Source organism: Ceratotherium simum, chromosome 9 (genome assembly GCF_057802395.1).
Source record: "Ceratotherium simum simum isolate JZ-2026a chromosome 9, ASM5780239v1, whole genome shotgun sequence".
Classification (NCBI taxonomy): domain Eukaryota; kingdom Metazoa; phylum Chordata; class Mammalia; order Perissodactyla; family Rhinocerotidae; genus Ceratotherium; species Ceratotherium simum.
The window spans coordinates 51,077,009-51,096,948 of NC_141908.1; the positions used below are offsets into that span (position 1 = coordinate 51,077,009).

The following is a 19,940-nucleotide window of genomic DNA, read 5'->3' on the forward strand; positions in this document are numbered from 1 at the left end:
AATGGGAACATAAAATGCTCTATGACAATAGACTGGTGTGTGGGATAGAAACAGCAGAGAGAAAGAGCTCCCAGGATGGGCTGGGGTAAAGGCTGATGGGCTGGAAAGTTTTTTTTTTTTTTGCTTTTTAAAGTTGTGCTTTCAGCAGTATCTCCAACCAATGCTGGCAACTCCATAGTTCCCAGTAAGTATGTGACAGCTTCCGAGACCCTACGGAAGGTCAATCAAACTCATCATTATGAGACAACATAAACACCTTCAGCGTATAATTTAATTTTCTGAACTGCAAGAGTATTTGTACTAACAGGGGAATTGGAAGAGCTATTTTTCTGACCATGAGTGAAAAATTTAGTTTCAACCTGCTGTTAATTCATCTCAAGTTCAGGCGAATAATGATAAAAGAATATAGTGTGGGGAAATTGGCCCTGTCTTCATCTTGTCCATTTGACCTTCTAAACAGGTATATTGATGATCAATTTTTCTTAGAGGAGCATTTTTTCCTTTTACTTTCCTAGGTTGATGATTCAGAATTAATTGCTCCATGTCAACGGCAGTAAAAGGGATGTAGTGATCTGTTTAACCACAGCCAGATGAAGCAACTTCTCAATTATTCACTTATTAAATTCAATACTGCTGAGGGGAAGAAGGAATGTGACACACTAACTATACTTAAATATTCAGAATTCACCCTGAATCACACTGAATATCACAACTAAGAAACTGAATTAAACCATTTATGTATGTGACATACATGATACAATGAATATGAATTACAAAAATTTATTCTAAGTTGCACTGTAATAAAAAGCAACTTAAAGTTATTTTTACACATCGATTATGCAAATACCTGAGCTCTCAAAGTTGGAAATTTCCACGTCACTGATAAAGTTCATTGTCTAATAAAAGAAAATTCTTGAAGTCATGAAATGAAAAGTGTATTTCCAAGAGTACCGGAAGAAATTTTAAACAACCAAAGCTGACTTATAAACAAGTACCCTAAATTTATCAGCACACAAAATTTTTAGCTACTCTATTTTTTTTCACATGGGACATGGTCAAGTGGTAAAGTATTCACAAGGTAAGGTATAGTGGGATTCTTTTACTCTTTTGCTTGACATAGATAACTCACCCTAGGTAGGCAGTTATTTACAAGGATATTTTAAGTAAAAATAGCAGCTGCTTTTGTTATTAAGTTTTACAAACCCATTACATTTGCTAAATAGCCAACTGAGATATAATACACTGGAGATGTTTTTAGGAAATTATAAAATATAATCATGTTAACTCAAAAACTGCCAAATGTATCTTTCTCATTTCTCTGAATTAACCTGCTTTTAAAAGAAATATGAGCTATAATAAAATTTAAAAGAAATTACCACAAGGAAATGTGGAATTAAACATCATTAATCTGGGCATCTAACTGAAAGGAAGATTGCTAATGAGAGCCTGGATGCTATACATTTTAATCACAGAAACGAAACGTCAACCATCCCACAGCAAAAGACTGTACTATTTGTGATAGATAAGTTCTTATTTTCAGAATTGTGAGGGTGTTTCTTGACTTCAGTTCTTACCAACAGCTGAGACAATTGGTGAGAAATGGGAAATGGGAGTGATAGGAGAGACTGACACACACAGAGACCAAAAGAAATGTGCCGGAGAGTTGGCCAGCATGGGAGAAAAACGAGTATTTCCTCCCAGTGGCATTAAAATAAGTGAGATAAGATCAATAAACAGTGCTCATGCTGTATAATAATCTGCAAATGAAATATTTTGGGGTGGGAGAAAACCGGCTCTCCTAGATAAGAAGAGATGGTGGTTAACAGAGGCACTGGGAGAAGAACTGGGTCAGAGCTTCCTTTGGGTTTGCACCAAGTTTGGGAGTAGAGCTTTTAAATGGATCTATTCACCTTGACCCATATTCATCAGAGACACTAAATATCAAATTAGAAGCCCGATGTAGGGCTTCTGCATACTAGCAGGTCTATCATCCCCAGTGAGACTGGACTGGGTGGCTGGGTAGGTATTTACTGTAACGTCCTGTCACTCAACATAGTTCTTCAGGACAAACGTTTTCTTTCTTTACCACCCTCAGAGCAGCCTCAGTTGCTGCTCTGTGCGACCCTGCTTAAGTGTGATGAAACGGTCACCCTCATCGTGTGTTTCTCTCCTTGTAGCGGTTCCCTGACATGTATGAAGTCCACTGAACTGAGTAGTGTTACAGGGGGACGCAGAGGGGTCCAGCGGAAACCTCAATCACTTTGAGTCATTTTAAAATGGAATCTTTTGTTCTGTGTCTCCGCAGCAGCCAGAAAACTTGCTCAGAGACTGGACATGCTAATAAGCAAACCAAATGCTTCAAAGCAGTAACATCAGTCCTCTCGAGCCTGCTTTTCCTGCTTCTATAGAGAGAGGCCAGTCACCACCTTTCTATTTCAGTCACACTATGGTTCTGTGGGAACTGTCATTTTCCTTTACTGCGGTTTCCAAGGCCCTAAAATAACCTTCTCATTAGCTTCACTCAAGTTCATTGTTAACATAAATAGGCCAAAATAGGCAGCCATGTACAGAGCACTTAAAGGGAACATTATCAGCACTGCTTATCTATTTACGTTCTAAACAGAAATATTCAAAAAAGCGTGAAAAAAATCCTTGGTTTTTCATATTATCAGGAAATATACTGTGGATAATTTTTAACTTCCTGGAAATGAATTAAGCTGACTGATGACTTTTAATTCAGTTTAGGCTTGACTCTTTCTGTCACATCCAGGTGGCCGCTAGCAGAAGCTTGAGTAATGTGGAAAATACGTCTGTGCAGCTGCTGGCAAAGAAGCAAAATTATACTTCCTCAGAAATAGTGTAACACAGTTCCTGCAAAGGAATGCAATGTTGGCTGATTTGTAAGCAGAACTGCCACTGGTATGCACCCTCAAATCCATCCCAACACTCCCTGGCTGTATCCCACTCTGGGACTGCATGGCTGGAGCTCATAAAAATAGAATGAGTCCATTGTGGATCAGGTGCTCTTCTTTCCCGTCCACCTTCCAGGATACATTCATACTTAGGATAAGGAAGGAGAACTGCTCTAAGGAACAGCAAACGATGCCAGAGGATAAGACAGGTTATCAACGACGCCGCAGGATAAGACTGAGCAGCACTGCCCGCTTACTGGTTAAGGGCAGCTAACGATGGCTGTCTCATTAGCTCAGTTTCCACAGCTACCTTTGCCTCAAACTTTAGCCTCAGTTGTGGACTAAAGTCACTAGAACAACAGTTTACCAGTGGGATTACTGATTTTCACTATGGTTAGCTTGCACACAGGAATGCAAACATCCTTCCCTGGCGAGTTTCAGGAGAGCTGATCAATCTGTCCTGAAAATTCTATCTCAGGGGTTGGCAAACTTTTTATGTAAAGGGCCAGATAGTAAGTAGTTTTTGTGGGCTATACATGGTCTCTGTTGTAACTATCCAACTCTGTAGATATAGCTCAAAAGCAGCCATAGATGATATGTAAACAAATGAGTATGTATGAGTTCCAATAAAACTTTATTTATAAAAACAGACAGTGGGCTGGATTTAGCCCATGGCCAGAGTTTGCTGACACTTGCTCCATCTAACGGGTACTGATGTTGCTACAAGAGGGATTGAGAAATGATGATGACCAGACCCAAGTTGTTCTAATATATAGTACTAGAAGTCAGAATAGTGTTGCTCTTTGTGGAGTCTGAGGGGTTGAGGGAAGTACTGTAATTGGGATGGAGCGTGAGGAAGTTGCTGGGTTATTGGTAATATTCTGTTTCTTGAGTTGGGTGTTGTGAAAATTCATTGAGCTTTGTAAGAATTCATTTATGAGTTGTGTAAGTTTCTGTATTTGTTACTTCAATAAATTATTTTTTTAAAAAAGAAAAAAAACCCAACCTGTTTTAAAGGAGAAATAATTTTAAGAAAAATAAGGTAGAAAATCCTATCTAGAGAATGTAGGGGTTTGGCAAAGTGTCTGTGGGGTCCCAGCAATGCAGTGAGAAGGATGTAGGCCAAATTTTTTTAGTGAGCTTTTTTTTAAATTGTGGTAAAAACACATAAAATTTACCATCTTAACCATTTTTAAGTGTACAGTCCAGTAGTGTTAAGTATGTTCACATTGTTGTGAAACAGATGTCTAGAACTTTTTCATCTCGTAAATCTGAAACTCTATACCCATTAAACAACAGCTCTGTGTTCCTCCCTCCCCCCAGCCCCTGGTAATTACCATTCTATTTTCTGTTTCAGTGAATTTGACTACTTTAGATACCTCATATAAGTGGAATCATACAGTATTTGCCTTTTTGTGACTGGCTTATTTCACATAAAGTCCATAAGGTTCATCCAGGTTATAGCATGTGACAGGGTTTCCTTCCTTTTTAACGCTGAATAATATTCCATTGTATGTATATACCACATTTTGCTTATCCATTTATCCACTGATGGATACCTTTTCCTAATGTGAATAGTATTGTTATGAACATGGGTGTTCAAATCTCTCAAGACCCTGCTTTCAATTCTTTTTGCTCTATATCTAGAAGTGGGATTGCTAGATCATACGGTAGTTCCATTTTAAATTTTTTGAGGAGGTCCCATACTGTTTTCCAAAGATGTTGCACCACTTTACAATTCTACTAACAGTGCATAAGGGTTCCATTTCTCCACATCCTCACCAACACTTGTTATTTTCTGTTTTTGTGATAGTAGCATAGGCCAATTTTTTAGAAGGCATTTTTGAAGGTTGGCAAGGCCTTACCTAAATTAAACTCTAAATATCAAAGGCTTCCAAGAAAAGTAACTTAAATCCTTATTGAAACTTTATCTTTATCCTAAAAGACCAGCAACATTTTGATATGACTTTACCTTTTTCACTCAACATTTTTTAATTTATTGAATGTTCCTAGCAAGTGAAACGCAAACAGCATACTAAAGGATGCATAACAAGAGGGAAAATTTAAAGTTATGTTTTCATATCTTGTTTGAAATGCCACCCATGCGTGTGTATCTCCCAGAAAAAGCAATAAGATGACTACTAAAAGAGCAAATATAGGGTGAATACATAATTTATTTCATTAACTTTGGTCTCACTACACTGGAATAACTAGGAATTCTCCCAAATGAAACAAGTGGATTGGTAGAAGGTAAGAACTCTCCAAAGTAATGACACAACTAGGAGAAAAAGACTAGGGTGTGAACTGAATCAGTGGAAGGTCAAGCAGAAAAGTCAGGCTCCAGGAGCTACAACATGTAGTTGCCTACCTTGCTCTTCCAGAAGGACTCGCACAGCTGAGTTTTCCTCAACTTTTTTTCTGGCTGCTGCTGCTTCTTCTTTTGACCATTGCATGTGATCCCTATTAAAAAATAAAAAGATTGTAAAACATGCTTTGTAATTGAAGAAGGCAGAAAAAGGGTGACAGGGGATACATATTTCATTCTAGATCAGTCAAAGACAAATGATACAAACGAATTCCATGTCAAATAAATATATTTTGTGTCAGACGTTCCTTCTAATATTGCTGGTACAACCCTGGAACTCCCATGGTTCTTCTGTTTAAATCTGGTGTGTTGCAAGCTGTAGCCATTTGGAAATGATTGCTGAAGTAATGTCCCAGGAGCACTACAGTGCCTGATTATTTGGGTGCTGGTATGGTTTACTCTATTTTACTCTAAGGCTAAATTTATTTGTCTTTTTGTTAATTTATGAACAGGGCATTCCTTAATCGTTTTTAAATGTTCCTTTTACAATATTTGTATTCTAATATTGCTGTCAAAGAGATATGTTTTAAAATATTTTGTACAGTTCTTTAAGTAACTTTAGATTTTTCTTATTAGCTGCCTTAATTTCTGTAAATGGATTCATTTACATTTAAATGACAGACTACGTGATAAAGCATATAAAAGGGTCACCTTTCTAAGAGCTGGCATTTTCTTTAAGTATTTTCAGTTTCAGAATTTACTTTCCCTATATGAGAAGACATTATTTTCTGCTGCAAAAATGTCTTAATACAAAAAAGGTGATTTTGTTTTGTTTTAACAAAGTTTGCATTGCTTTCTTTTTTTTTTTTTTTTTTTGGTGAGGAAGATTAGCCCTGAGCTAACACCTGTTGCCAATCCTCCTCTTTTTGCTGAGGAAGATTGGCCCTGAGCTAACATCTGTGCCCATCTGCCTCTCTTTTATGTGGGACACCTGCCACAGCATGGCTTGATGAGTGGTGCATAGATCCCCACAGGGGATCTGAACCCACGAAGCCCGGGCTGCCAAAGCAGAGTGCGCAAACCTAACCACTACACTACCAGGCCAGCCCCTGCATTTCTTTTTTTGCAATAGGTAAAACTATAAGCGAGTGATGTAATTTCCTGAAATAAACCATTTTTCTAAACAATAAAGAAATTACAATCTCCAAATTCAAGTTACATATAGCTTCTTTATAACTGTAAGAAGAATCTCTAACATTATTATCATATCCTATTTGTAGTTATCTCACTGATGAGAAAGGGGTAAATTATAAAATTCTTGAGGTGCATCACTATGGTGACTGATAAACATGAACTGAGATGTATCTGAAGCTGGGAATATGGACAGCTTATACAAGAAACAATGAAAAAATTCACTTTGATTGGTTCTCCTAGGCAATTGCCAATGGAGTTAGGAGCTGAGTAATGGTCAGATTTCAGAGGATCTTAAATGTGAACAGTTTAGCTGTGTGCAAGACACAACGAAGGGGAGGGACTGGAGGAAGGGAGACCAATCAGAAGACTGTTGCAGTGATCTAGGAGTAATGAGTTCCAGGATTAAGGTGGTGGCATGGAAAACAGAAGGAAGAGTAGAAGGAGAGACACTGTGAAAAAACTGTAGTTATGACCTGGAGATTAACTAGATGTCGGGAGGAGAAGAAGAGGAGTCAGGAATGATTCCAAGGTCTTAAAACAGAGTATCAGGGAAAGCAGGGGTAACAATGACAGAATAAGGAGTTGGTTTGGGTGGAATGATGCTAAGCTTGGTACTATTTTAAGTCATGTTTATGCAATCAGATATGAGAGGGTATATTCCAGTGACCTGGCTATAAATACACCACTGAAAGGTGAGAAACTGCTTTCTTTTAAGAAGGATTAAAACTGGTATACTGAAGTCCCCAGGAAAAGCAAATGATAAAGTAAAAATCAGAGTTTCACAGATGAAAATTTAACCACCATTATTTCAACTAAAACCTAACCATTTACAACCCAAATAATCATTAAGCAGCTTTGTCACTTGCTTTAAAGAATGAGATTAGAACAGACTTTTGTTTTGACTCATTTTAATATATGTGAGCAATCACATACGTAACTCGGAGCTGGCAACTATACATTCTGTACATATAAATATATAGAGAATATTATTACATGAAAGTTATGATTAAAGGCAACAGACATTTACTGAGAAAATAGTGTCATTAAGACTGGGGAGAAGCTTCTCATCTATGAATTTCTACAACATATAAGAAAGAAAATAATCCATTTCCTCGTTAAAAATCAAGCTCTGAGACAATGAGAGTATATGTGGTCTTTAGCTTTAAGCATTTGTTTTCAACTGTTAGTTTAACTTGCTTCTTCCTATCTAATACATTTAGTTATTTCTTAAATTGCTTTAACTTCCTTCTACTGTTCTTTATGTTGCTTCACTTTCTTAACTGCTAAGTGAGGACAATATTGTATCCTAAGCTGCTGCAGAATAGATATTCCACTGTGCGGTTACAGAATCCCCACTGAAACCTATAAAATGCTGCTATTGTATTTATGGGGACTTCCTCCAGACCTGCTGCTTTATGGCAGTTCTTTATATTAGAAAAGTCTGATTCATGTATACCAAAACCCAACAGACAGCAATAAGAATCATTCATGTTTGTAAGTAATAAATACAATTACAATAAAATTTAAGCATAGAAATAAATAACAAATTGAAAATAATCAGGTATTTAACAACCACCACCAACACCCAAGGAAAAAAATGGTTCATACTGTTTGACTTATGAATTGTACTTCTGGGAATTTACTGTAATGAAGTAACTCAAAAGAACAGAGAAGTTCTGTACAGAGAAGTATCTGTCCAATGATATTCACTGGAATACCAAATACAGTAGTAAAAAATTAGAAACAACCTCAGTGATAGGGTAATGAAAAAATTATAGTAACTCAAAGGAATATTACACAGACATTTAAAATGATAAATATGAAGGTTATGTAACAACATGGAAAAGTGTTTACAAAATAACCTCAGGTTAAAACAGCAGACCTCACAATTATACATATATTATAATCACAATTATAGAAAATTACATACACATTGGGTGAAATAATTATGTTGGAATAGTGGAATTAAGAGATAACTGTCTTAAAATTTCCTTAATATTGTAAGGCTGCTTCGACTAGAAATAATTAAAAAATATATATATTTACATAAAGACACTATTATATGTTTAAGACATATAACAATGGTCATTAAAACTTTATATCATCCTTCTTGGGGGAAAACCCAGCAATCCTTATGATAAAAAAAGGAAATATGCTTTCTTAAAAAAGAAAAAAGTAAAAAAGAGAACTGAGCAGAAAATACAAAATATACTGAATATTTTTCCTGAAAACTTGAATTTGAGAAAAAGGAATCTCAAAAATAAAAGATAGGGTTTTTTTTTTTCTCTTTTCTTTTTTTGGTGAGGAAGATTGGCCCTAACATTTGCTGCCAATCTTCCTCTTTCTGTTTGAGGAGGAGTAGCCCTGAGCTAATGTCTGTGCCCATCTTCCTCTATTTTGTATGTGGGATGCTGCCACAGCATGGCTTGATGAGTGGTGTGGGTCCACGCCTGGGATCCGAACCTGTGAATCCGGCTCTCAAAGTGGAGTGCATGAACTTAAGCACTGCGCCACCAGGCCAGCCCAAAAGATAGGAGTTTTGAGTAAGAAATTTTCACAACATGGATGGCAGAATTAGTCTTATAAGTATGTGGTAGTCATAAGTACTATGACATCAGTTCATATGTGGGGGTGTGTATGTGTTTTTCCTATTCCCTTATATGTACAGTGCAATTGAATGATGATTCCTTATTTTAGCTTTAAGTTGATGGCAATAACAGTCTAAATAATTGTGTGATTGGTTTGGAAAAGTTAAAACACACACACGCACACAACCCACCCCCCCCGCCCCAGTTGTTTAGCTTGAGTACTAACATTTTTGAAGATACTACCTATAGAAAATTCTGCTGAATGTGGTCCCATTTCCTCTTATAATTTTTAACAATCAGATAAAAACCAAAGCACCCAGTGTAAGCTATGCAGATAGAATGTATTTCTGTCTTTGTCATTTACTATGTATGTAAAAGTCTCATTATACAACAAAATTTAAAGACAAATTTAACAAATGTATTAAGTGACTAGTGAATTAACAATAAAATATTTATTCTTAGGTAAAAGGAAGAAATGGAATTTATTAGTTTCAGCTTAAAATTATTTCAATAATCCTTAATTCCACAACAAAGTCATATTTGTTACATAGTTATAATAACAGAAAAATTTAAAAAGTCTTACCTGTCATTTAAATATCCTAACAGATTAATAGTTCTCAATTTTTCAAGTTTTCTTCCTGTATTTGTGTATACACACATATTTTTCTATATAGCTGAAAAATCTTCATAATTATGACTTAAAACTGCTGGATAGGACTTGTGACTTTGGCCATGACAGAGTACCTGGTAACGAGCTTACCCTCCTGCCATAAACAATGATAAAACATATGAAGCAACTGTTTTTTAAGCACTGGACTACACTTCAGACAGTGCAGGACTGTGATCCTTAAGAGAAGAGAAACACCAAGGTCAATCCCCATATTCACCCTAGCTTTCTGTCTGGGACACGTTCTAGACTGTGGTGCAGAGGTGGAGCCCAAGCAGAGAGTGGCTGTCTCACTGAATGGCAGTTTTGTGAGTCGAGAAGGCAGAGATCAGAGTTCAGAGTTGCTGAGGTGGTGAGACTTTGTGCAGCAGAATACCAAAGAGGCAGTAGGACAGAGGGGAGGGCTCCTGAAGTCTGCAAGAGAGTTTTCCTAGGGTTTTTAGCTGGCGTTGGCTGCTCCCCACAGGACAGACTCCACTGGGTTTAGTGGAAAGGATTCTGGGGGTGATGGTGAAGAAAAGAGAACTAACTGGACATAGGCAGTGCAGTGCTTGGAGGTATTGGAGTTCTGGCTAAGCCAGAGTGGAGAGACCTCTCTGAATACCTCAAGTATTCAATTAAGACCCCAGAAATACCATGCCATAGGAATAAGAACCACACTAAATTCAGGACAATACCCAAACAGTCTTGCTCTAACAACACTTAAAATTTAATGTGACCTGACCAAGATTTGGCAGTAATTTAACCACTTGCTGGAAAAAATTCAACACCTTTAAAGAAAGATAGCATAATCCAGATTCCATACAAGATATCATCCATAATGTCCACCATACAATCAAAACTATTAGCATGTGAAGAAGCAGGAAAACGTGATCCTTAATCAAGAGAAAAGGCAGGCAATAAATATAGACATAGAGAAACTCAAATATTGGAATTAGTACACAAGGACTTTAAAACAGCTTTAAAAAAAAATATGTTCAAAGATTTAAAGGAAAAGATGGACAGAATGAGAGAATAGATGGGGATGTCTAGGGAAAGAAATGGAAACTATTAAAAGGAAATTCTAGAACTAACCCATATATAATATCTGAAATAAAAAATTAATTGGGTAGGCTTATAGCTTATGGATAATGCAGAAAGAAAGGGTTAGTGAACTTAAAGACTTAGGGTGTAGAAATTATCCAAACTGAACAACAGAGAGAAAAAAGATTGGAAAAAAAATGTACGAGTCTTGGTAACCTATGGGATAATACAAATTACCCTAAGAAACACATAAATTGAAGTCTCAGAAATAGAGTAAGAAAAAAACTGAAGAAATACTGGTGAAAATTTTTCCAAATTTGATTTAAAAAAAAAAGCAATCAATAAATCCAGGAAGTACAGCAAACTCCAGGCAAGATAAAAACATAGAAAACCGTTAAAAACCAAAGATAAAAAGAAATCTTAAAAGGAGCTATTATATGCAGGGGAAATGCAACGCAAATGACAGCTGACTCTTCATCAGAAGAAATGGAGGCCAGAACACAAAGGAATGACATCTTTAAAATGCTGAAAGAAAAAAATCTGTCAACCTAGAAATCTATATGCAGTGAAAATATCTTTGAAAATTTAAAAATAAAGACCATTTTCAGATGAACAAAATTTGAGAGAATTTGTTACCAGCAGAATCTACACTATAAGAAATGTTAAGTAAAGTTCTTCAGGCTAAAGGAAAATGGTACCAGCTAGACATTCAGATCTATAGGGTGGAATAAAGAGACCAGAAGTGATAAATATGTAGGTAACTATAAAAGACAATTGTTTTTTATCCTTTCTTAATTTCTTTAAAAAAATTAATAACTATATATAGCAAAAATAATAAAAATGAATTATAGAGCTTATAACATATATAGAAGTAAATCATATGGCAATAATACAATAAACAATGGATGGATAAGCGGAGTCATATTGTTGTAAGATTCTTATATTTTTTATTATGTGGTACAATATTAATTCTAAGTAGACTGTATGAAGTTGAGGAAGCATATCGTAATCTCTATAACTGTGGTTCTCAGAGTATGGTCTACTCTTTCAGGTTATCCACTAAGTCAAAACTATTTTCATAATAATACTGTTATTTGCCTTTGTCAGTGTTGATATTTGCCCTGATGGTATGAAAACAATGACAGGTAAAACTGCAGCTGCTGGCGCGGCCCAGTGGTGTAGTGGTTAAGTTTGCCCATTTGGCGGACTTACTTTGGCGGCCCAGGGTTCGCCCGTTCAGATCCTGGGCGCGGATCTACTCCCCGTTCATCAAGCCATGCTGAGGTGGCGTCCCACATAGAGAACTAGAAGGACCTATAACTAAGATATACAACTATGTACTGGGGACTTTGGGGAGAAAAAAGAAAAAAAAAAAACAGGAAGATTGGCAATAGATGTTAGCTCAGGGCCAACCTTCCTCAAAAAAAAGAAAGAAGGAAAGAAAGAGAGAAAGAGAGAAAGAGAAAGAGAGAAAGAGAGAAAGAGAGAAAGAGAGAAAGAGAGAGAGAAAGAAAGAAAGAAAGAAAGAAAGAAAGAAAGAAAGAAAGAAAGAAAGAAAGAAAGAAAGAAAGAAATTCCCCTTAAAAAAAAAAACTATAACTGCCTTAGTATGAAACAAGGCAGTGGCACTAAAATGTACTAGTAGTCATTGATTCTAGAACACCATCCAGTTGGTGGTAAAGAATACACTAATTTTTGTTTAAAAAAAAAAATTAAATTCACTGAAGAATGTGCTTGATGAAGCAGTAAAAATTATTTTATAAAATATTTACCCTTGGTACACATATTTTTAATATTCTATGTGACAAAATGAGAAGTACACATAAAGCACTTCTGCTGCATACTAAAGTATGATGACTGACTTGTAGAAAACCTCTTGTACGAACATTTGCATTGTGAACTGAACCATCTGCTTTTTTTCATGGAATGCTATTTTTACTTGAAACAGCAACTGTAGATAAACTAAAGTAATTCAGATGTGGGCATTTGGCTTTTCTTAAAAGTAAACAAAATGAGCCTATCACTTTAAGAAAAACAAATGACAGTATTTGTGCTTTCAAGCAAAATTAAAATTTTGGAAAAGTTGTGTCCACAACCATGAGTTTGATAGCTTCCCAATACTTAGAGACCTTCCTGATGAGAATAGTGGTGATATCAACAAATGTGAATTTTATTTTTTTTTTATTTTTTTTTAATGAGTATTTTCTTTTTTTTTTATTTTTTTTTATTTTTTTAAAGATTTTATTTATTTATTTTTTCCCCCCAAAGCCCCAGTAGATAGTTGTGTGCCATAGCTGCACATCCTTCTAGTTGCTGCATGTGGGACGCGGCCTCAGCATGGCCGGAGAAGCAGTGCGTCGGTGCAAGCCCGGGATCCGAACCCGGGTCGCCAGCAGCGGAGCGCGCTCACTTAACCACTAAGCCATGGGGCCGGCCCCAACAAATGTGAATTTTAAATATTGTATAATGAAATGTATCAACATTTGGAAGATCTACATAAAACAGGGAACCAAACTTTTCCAAATTATCCATGCATGACGTAATAAAATGATGCACAGGTAAAAGATCCATTCAATGCACAAGGAGTGCCAATGGATTATAACATAGCAGAATACCAAAAGTTCACTGATATGGTTTCATATTCCATATCGCAACTAAGAAACTACCACTGCTGAGATTTAGTGTAATATCAAGAAAAATACCTCCACTTATCTTAAAAGGCTATTAAAAAACTTCTCTCCTTGCATGTGGAGAAACAGGAACCCTTATACACAGCTGGTGGGAATGCAAACTGGTGCAGCCTCTATGGAAAACAGTATGGAGATTCCTCAAAGAATTTAAAATAGAAATACCCTATGATCCAGCTATCCCACTACTGGGAATGTATCCAATGAACCTGAAATCAACAATCCAAAGAGGCTTATGCACCTCTATGTTCATTGCAGCATTATTCACTATAGCCAAGAAGTGGAAGCAACCTCAGTGTCCCTCGACTGATGATTGGATCAAGAAGATGTGGTATATATATGTACAATGGAATACTACTCAGCCATAAAAAAAGACAAAATCGTCCCATTTGCAACAACATGGATGGGCCTGGAGGGTATTATGTTAAGTGAAATAAGCCAGAAAGAGAAAGATAAACACTGTATGATCTCACTCATATGTGGAATATAAACCAACACATGGACAGAGAAAACTATATTGTGGTTACAGGAGCAATGGGGGTAGGGGGTGGGCACAAGGGGTGAAGGGAGACATATATATGGTGATGGACAAACAAAAATGTACAACCCAAAATTTCACAATGTTATAAACTATTAAAACATCAACTGAAAAAAAAAAAAAAAAGAAACCTCCTCTCCTTTACAAGCACATATCTGTGAGAGGCCAAGTTTTCTTCATATAATTCAACCTGAACAATATATCACAACAGATTGAATGAAGAAACAGATACGAGAACTCAGCTTTTTCCACTAAGCCAGACATTAAAGAGACTTGCAAATATTTAAAACAATGCCACTCTTTGTACTACATTTTTGGGGAACAAATAGATATTTTCATTAAAATATGTAATTTATGTTAACATGTAATGGGTTTATTATTGTTGTTTTAAAATGAATTAATATGAACATATATATTGTTTTGCTGAGGAAAATTCACCCTGAGCTAACATCTGTTGCGAATCCTCCTGTTTTTTTTTTTTTTTTGCTTGAGGAAGATCAGCCCTGAGCTAACATCTGTGCGAATCCTCCTCCATTTTTTATGTGGGTTGCCACCACAGCATGGCTGATGAGTGGTGTAGGTCCGCATCTGGGATCTGAACCTGTGAACCTGGGCCACCAAAGTGAAGCGTGGTGAACTTAACCACTACACCAGGGGGCTGGCTTCTGAATTAATATTTTTAATGGTTCAGTTTTAATTTCTAATATGGAACATATCAATGGATATAATCCACATAAATAAAAGGTCTTTGGGGTCCTCAATGAGTATAAGGAGTATAAAGGGTTTAAGAGCATAAAGTTCAAGAGTATAAAAGGGTTCTGAGACTGAAATGTTTGAAACTACTGCTCTAGAATAACATCTAAAAAATACATATACAAAGATGCATAGCTAAAAAGGCAGTAGAGAAAGTAAAAGAACAGATGAGACAAAAAAATAGAAAGGTAACCAAACAGATTGTATTAATTTACAATTCTACCAGGATTATGTGTTATCTTAAATCTCTTTCTCTCTCTCTTTCTTTCTTTTTTGGTGCTATTTTAATAGATCTAAAAAGGTACCATATTGTTTTAATTTGTATTTCTTTTACTGTTGCATATTTTCTCATATGCTCACATGTACTTCCTCCTGGAACAACTTTCTATCTATCTCTGTTGCCCATTTACCCATATAACAAAAGGTTTCATGCTTTTCTAACAATATAACAAATACTCAAATGTTAATCTTGATGTATGGCAGTGGAAAACCACTTAAATTTTCTGTCTGTCAGTTTTTATATTAGCAAAATAAAAGTTCTCAAAACAGTGTACAATTAAGATTAAGTACTTTGAAATTATAATTATCCCACTTCACAAATCTAAGATACCATTATTTTCCGTACCAATGAGAAAGAAAAAAAAAAAACCACTTCCAATTACAATTCTAAGATGCCATCAATTGTAAGAAATATCATGATTTCAGAGATATTAATCAGTGAAAAAAATGTGAGTCTCAGAATTGATGAAATATAGTTGTTATAGGTCTATCAGCCAATAACTAAACTAACTTCAATTAAAGCTTTTCTACTATTGACACTAATTTATACTCTGACTCCTGCCTGCCCACTTCTCAGCTGTAATAAATATTTCAGTTGACTATTTTTATTAGTAAATCAGTTTCTTACTTAGGAATGAGTGACTCACAAAGGAAACAAACACAGAAAGAACCAATGTCTTCCCACTTCTGCACACAATGGAATAGAGGTCACAGCTGCTAGAAGAAACCAATACTTACTTCCCTCATTAAACGTTTGTTGAGAATCTGTATCTATCAGGTACTGGGCTGTGAATTGGAGATACAGAGATAAAGAAGATTTGGTAGAACTCAAAACTTTTGAGAAGACAAGAAGTTGTAATCAGTTATTAAAGAATAAAATAAGATGGGAATAGGTGCATGGGGGGGCATTCTTTTTTTAATAAAAAAATTGAAATTCAAATAATACTAATGCATATAAAATATAAAGTCATCTCTACCCTACCTCTCATTCCCATGCTCATCCCTGATATAAACACTGTTATCAGTATAATGTGGACCTTTCCAGACTTTTCTCTCTCTCCCTAAAAACAAAGATATGCATATACATGTACCACCGGTACAAGAATCCTTAAAAAATAGAGGCCATACTAGATATAGTTTTCTGCAACTTGTTCTTTTTGTTTAATGACATACCATAGCCATCTCTTGATATCAGTATACACAGATCTCATTTTTATTAACTGCTACATTATTTTCCAATGTATAGACGCAACCATATTTTCTAATGGCTTTATTGAGGTGTAACTGACATACAGTAAACTGTACATATTTAAAGTGCACAATTTGGTAAGTGCTGACATATGTAGACACTCATGAAACCATCCCCACAATCAAGATAATGAATATATCCACTATCCTCAAAAGTTTCCTTGTGCCCCTTTGTAATACCTCCCTCCCACTCCCCTTCTCACCCACCCCCATCTGCTATCTCTATAGATTAGCTTACATTCTCTAGTATGGTACAGTAAGAGTACAGTATATACTCTTTATTTATAGCTTCTTTCACTCAACATAATATTTTGAAATTCATCAATAGTTGTGTGTATCAACAGTTCATTCCTTTTTATTACTGAGTAGTAGGCCACCATACAGATATACCATGATTTGTTTATCCATTTACTTGTTGATGGACATTTGGGTTGTTTCCAAGCTTGGCTAATATAAATAAAGCTGCTATGAACAATCATGTATAAGTATTTGTATGGACATATGTTTTCTTTTCTCTTGGGTAAATACCTAGGAATGGAATGGCTGAATCATATAATAGGTATATATTTAATTTTTAAGAAATTGCCAAGCTGTTTCCAAAGTGGTTATACCATTTTATATTCCCACCGGCAGTATATGAAAGTTCCAGTTCCTCTAAATACTCACCAACACTTGCTATGGTCAGTATTTTGAATTTTAGCTATTCTAATAAGTATGTAGTAGTATTTCATCGCGACTTTAACTTGCACTTCCCTAATGACTACTGATGTTGAGCATTTTTTCATGTGCTTATCATCTGTGTCTTCTTAGGTGAAGTGTCTGTTCAAATATTTTGCCCATTTTTATTGAGTTGCTTGTTTATTGAATTTTGAGAGCTTTTTATATATTCTGATTAGAAGTCTTTTATCAGCAACAAAAATGAACAAACTATTGATACATGCAACAATATGGATAAAGTGAAAAATAATTATGCTTAGTGAAAGAGGCCAGACAAAAAAGACAGCATATATTGTGATTCCCTTGACATAAAATATTGAAAAATGCAAACCAATCCATAATGCAGGCTATGTTCTTTCTCTCTCCTATCTTTCCTTTCTGTTTTAAATTTTCTGCAGATAAATTCTCTTGACACCCAACGTTACTCAGGGACCTGTTTATCTTTTCCTGTAAGCTCCGGTTTGAAGGCTGGGTATTATGTAGTTTGTCCATTTTTCTGTAACCTGAGGGTGTCAGAGGCAGTGGGAGGGAAGGGAGGAAATCCACTGGGTAGTGGGCAGCCTTTATAAGGATCTGCTCCTTTTTTTTTTTTGAGATTCATTAAGTCCTATGCTAGGTTTCACTTTCCTAGTTAGGATGTTCCTACTCCTAAGAGGGTTTCCCTTGGGCTTTGGATAGTTCTCTCAATTCAGCATGGAACTTTGAAAAATGGTGAGCCCTGTGATTTTCCCTGCTCTGCCGAGACCTCAAATTCTGCGGCAGTAGGTAAGAACATTTATTTTCAAGGGTTCCTTCTCAACCTTTGCCAGGACTGCCTAATGAGTATTAGTAATGATTTCTCACCTGACTTTCTTTCCCTAGTACTGCTTCCGAGGGATGAAGGTGGGGTTAGGGGCCACGCCGAGCCACACGTGAATCCACAGTTTCTTTCCTTGGTCACTAATTTTCCATGTTTGTGGACTTTTTTGGTTGCTGTTGGTATAGTTTTTTCTTGCTTTTACTATTTCTTATTCATTATGTTAAAGGAGGAATACTTTTTCAGTTTTATCCTATCTTCTTTACCGGGAAGACTTAAGCTTCTTTGTGAAATAGACCAGCGTGCCTTTAGAGCAATGATCGTCTCCTATTCCTCTCAAGTACTCCACAGAACCTAGGCTAGTGACGGGTATACGTCAATAAACAAAAAATGCTGGGGATAAAAGATATCACTTCATGTTCTATAATGGTTAAAGTATCCTGAACAACAAAGCCAGATTAATTCTCCTAAAATACTTCTTTTGTCACACCACTCACTGACCCAGTTTCAAAATATAAAACCTCTCTTCCAAATGGGCTGTTCTATTTGCCTCTTTTGGAATATACCTCACGTATTCTCAAATGCAGATCTTTGCTCACGCTACCACTTGTCTAGAACAAATGGTTTTCACTATTCAAATCCTCCTCGTCCTTCAGAGCCCAAGTTAAATCCTACTTGCTCTATAAAGTCTTACTGCTTTTTCTTCCATCCTCATGCCGGGAATCTGTTCCTATTCTGAAGTCCTATGGTCTTCACTCTCTTCACCATATGACCTTGCATACTCCTCTATATTTTTTATTTATTCATTGGTACATATCTCAATCTTCCATCTAATAATGATAATAAGAATGATGCCCTTTAGTGAACACTTACTACTACTAAGAGTTCTAAATATTTATCTCTTTTAATACTCACAACACCACATGAAGGTACTTGCTCAAGTTCACATAGCTGGAAAGGGGTAGAGTCAGAATTTAAACTCAGATTTTTTGGATTCTAAAGCCCCTGTTTAGCCACTATATTAACTCTCAGTATAGCTATAAACTTCTAGTGGACTTGAACTGGATCTTATAATTCTCTATATTGATTCACTTATTCAAACATACTTATTGGGTGCCTATAATATTGGGAATATAGCTATGAAACAGGCATAAACTAAGCTCTCCTCTGAAGAATTATACAACCTACTAATGAAAACAGATACATAATTAACTAAATTACATGTTAGAAAACGGTAATAATAATAATAGGATAGCTAATTCTTATATGTTGCTTATTTACTATGTTGTATACACTTTATATCAGATATCCTAATTTAATCCTCACAACTCTATGAGGCAGATATTACTATTATTATCCCATTTCAGAGATGAGGAAACTGAGGCACAGAGAGATTAACTTCCCACGGTTAGACAACTAATCAGTCTGTGCTTTCAACATCTAGACTAGACTGCCTCTCATGACAAATGTCATAATGGAGACAAAGAAAATACTTATTAACTGTATTAAAGAACTATGTATGAAACAGGGCAAGAGGAATCAGATGATAACTACAATGATTATATAAAGAAAATTCACAATATATAATAAGAAAGAATTTTTGATATCTGAACTCTATTGGGATTCTGGAAACAGTCTATTACTTAAACAGATTATATAATAGAAAGTCGTGTGGCAACATACAGGTCCTACCTTGGATCTATAGAGAATGGCTTAGCTCAGTACTTTTTAAATTAAAGGTCATGAACATTTTAGTGAATCATGAAATCAATTTAGTTAGTCTAAACATGTAAAAAGAGAAAGAAACAGAAACAGAGTGGAATAGAATCAATGAAAAATATCAGTGCATGTCTCACATGGTAAAACTGTACAGAAAACTCTTGTTCCTGTTTCATCTATGTGTATACGTTATTTATACATGCACTGGTCCATGATGTAAACTGTACTTCTTACTGTGGATCATGCCAAAAAGCTTGAAAGCCACTGGCCTGGCTGATTCAGTCATATGATAATACAAGTGTTTACTACTTCCTTATAAGTTTCAGGGATCCCCTGAAAACTTCCTACATACTTGAACCAGGAACAGCATGGAATAAGGAATGAGTTTTCCAAGTAACTATAAAAGTTGCTTAGTATAGACAGATCTCTTGGCCATTTCTCAAAAGCATTCTGAATATAGTTTCATGTCAGTGCCCCCCAAAACTGATAAATGTACTAAGTATAATTAAAAGAC

At 35.7% G+C, this 19,940-nt stretch overlaps 1 protein-coding gene across 1 annotated transcript in view; it reads right to left on the reverse strand.

Moving 5' to 3' along the window:
• Positions 1-19,940, reverse strand: part of METTL8 (methyltransferase 8, tRNA N3-cytidine) — a 90,233-nt gene that overhangs the window by 26,296 nt on the left and 43,997 nt on the right. Inside the window, 1 exon segment of the mRNA XM_014785859.2 lies at positions 5,281-5,372. Within this exon segment, the coding sequence (XP_014641345.2) occupies positions 5,281-5,372 (92 nt within the window).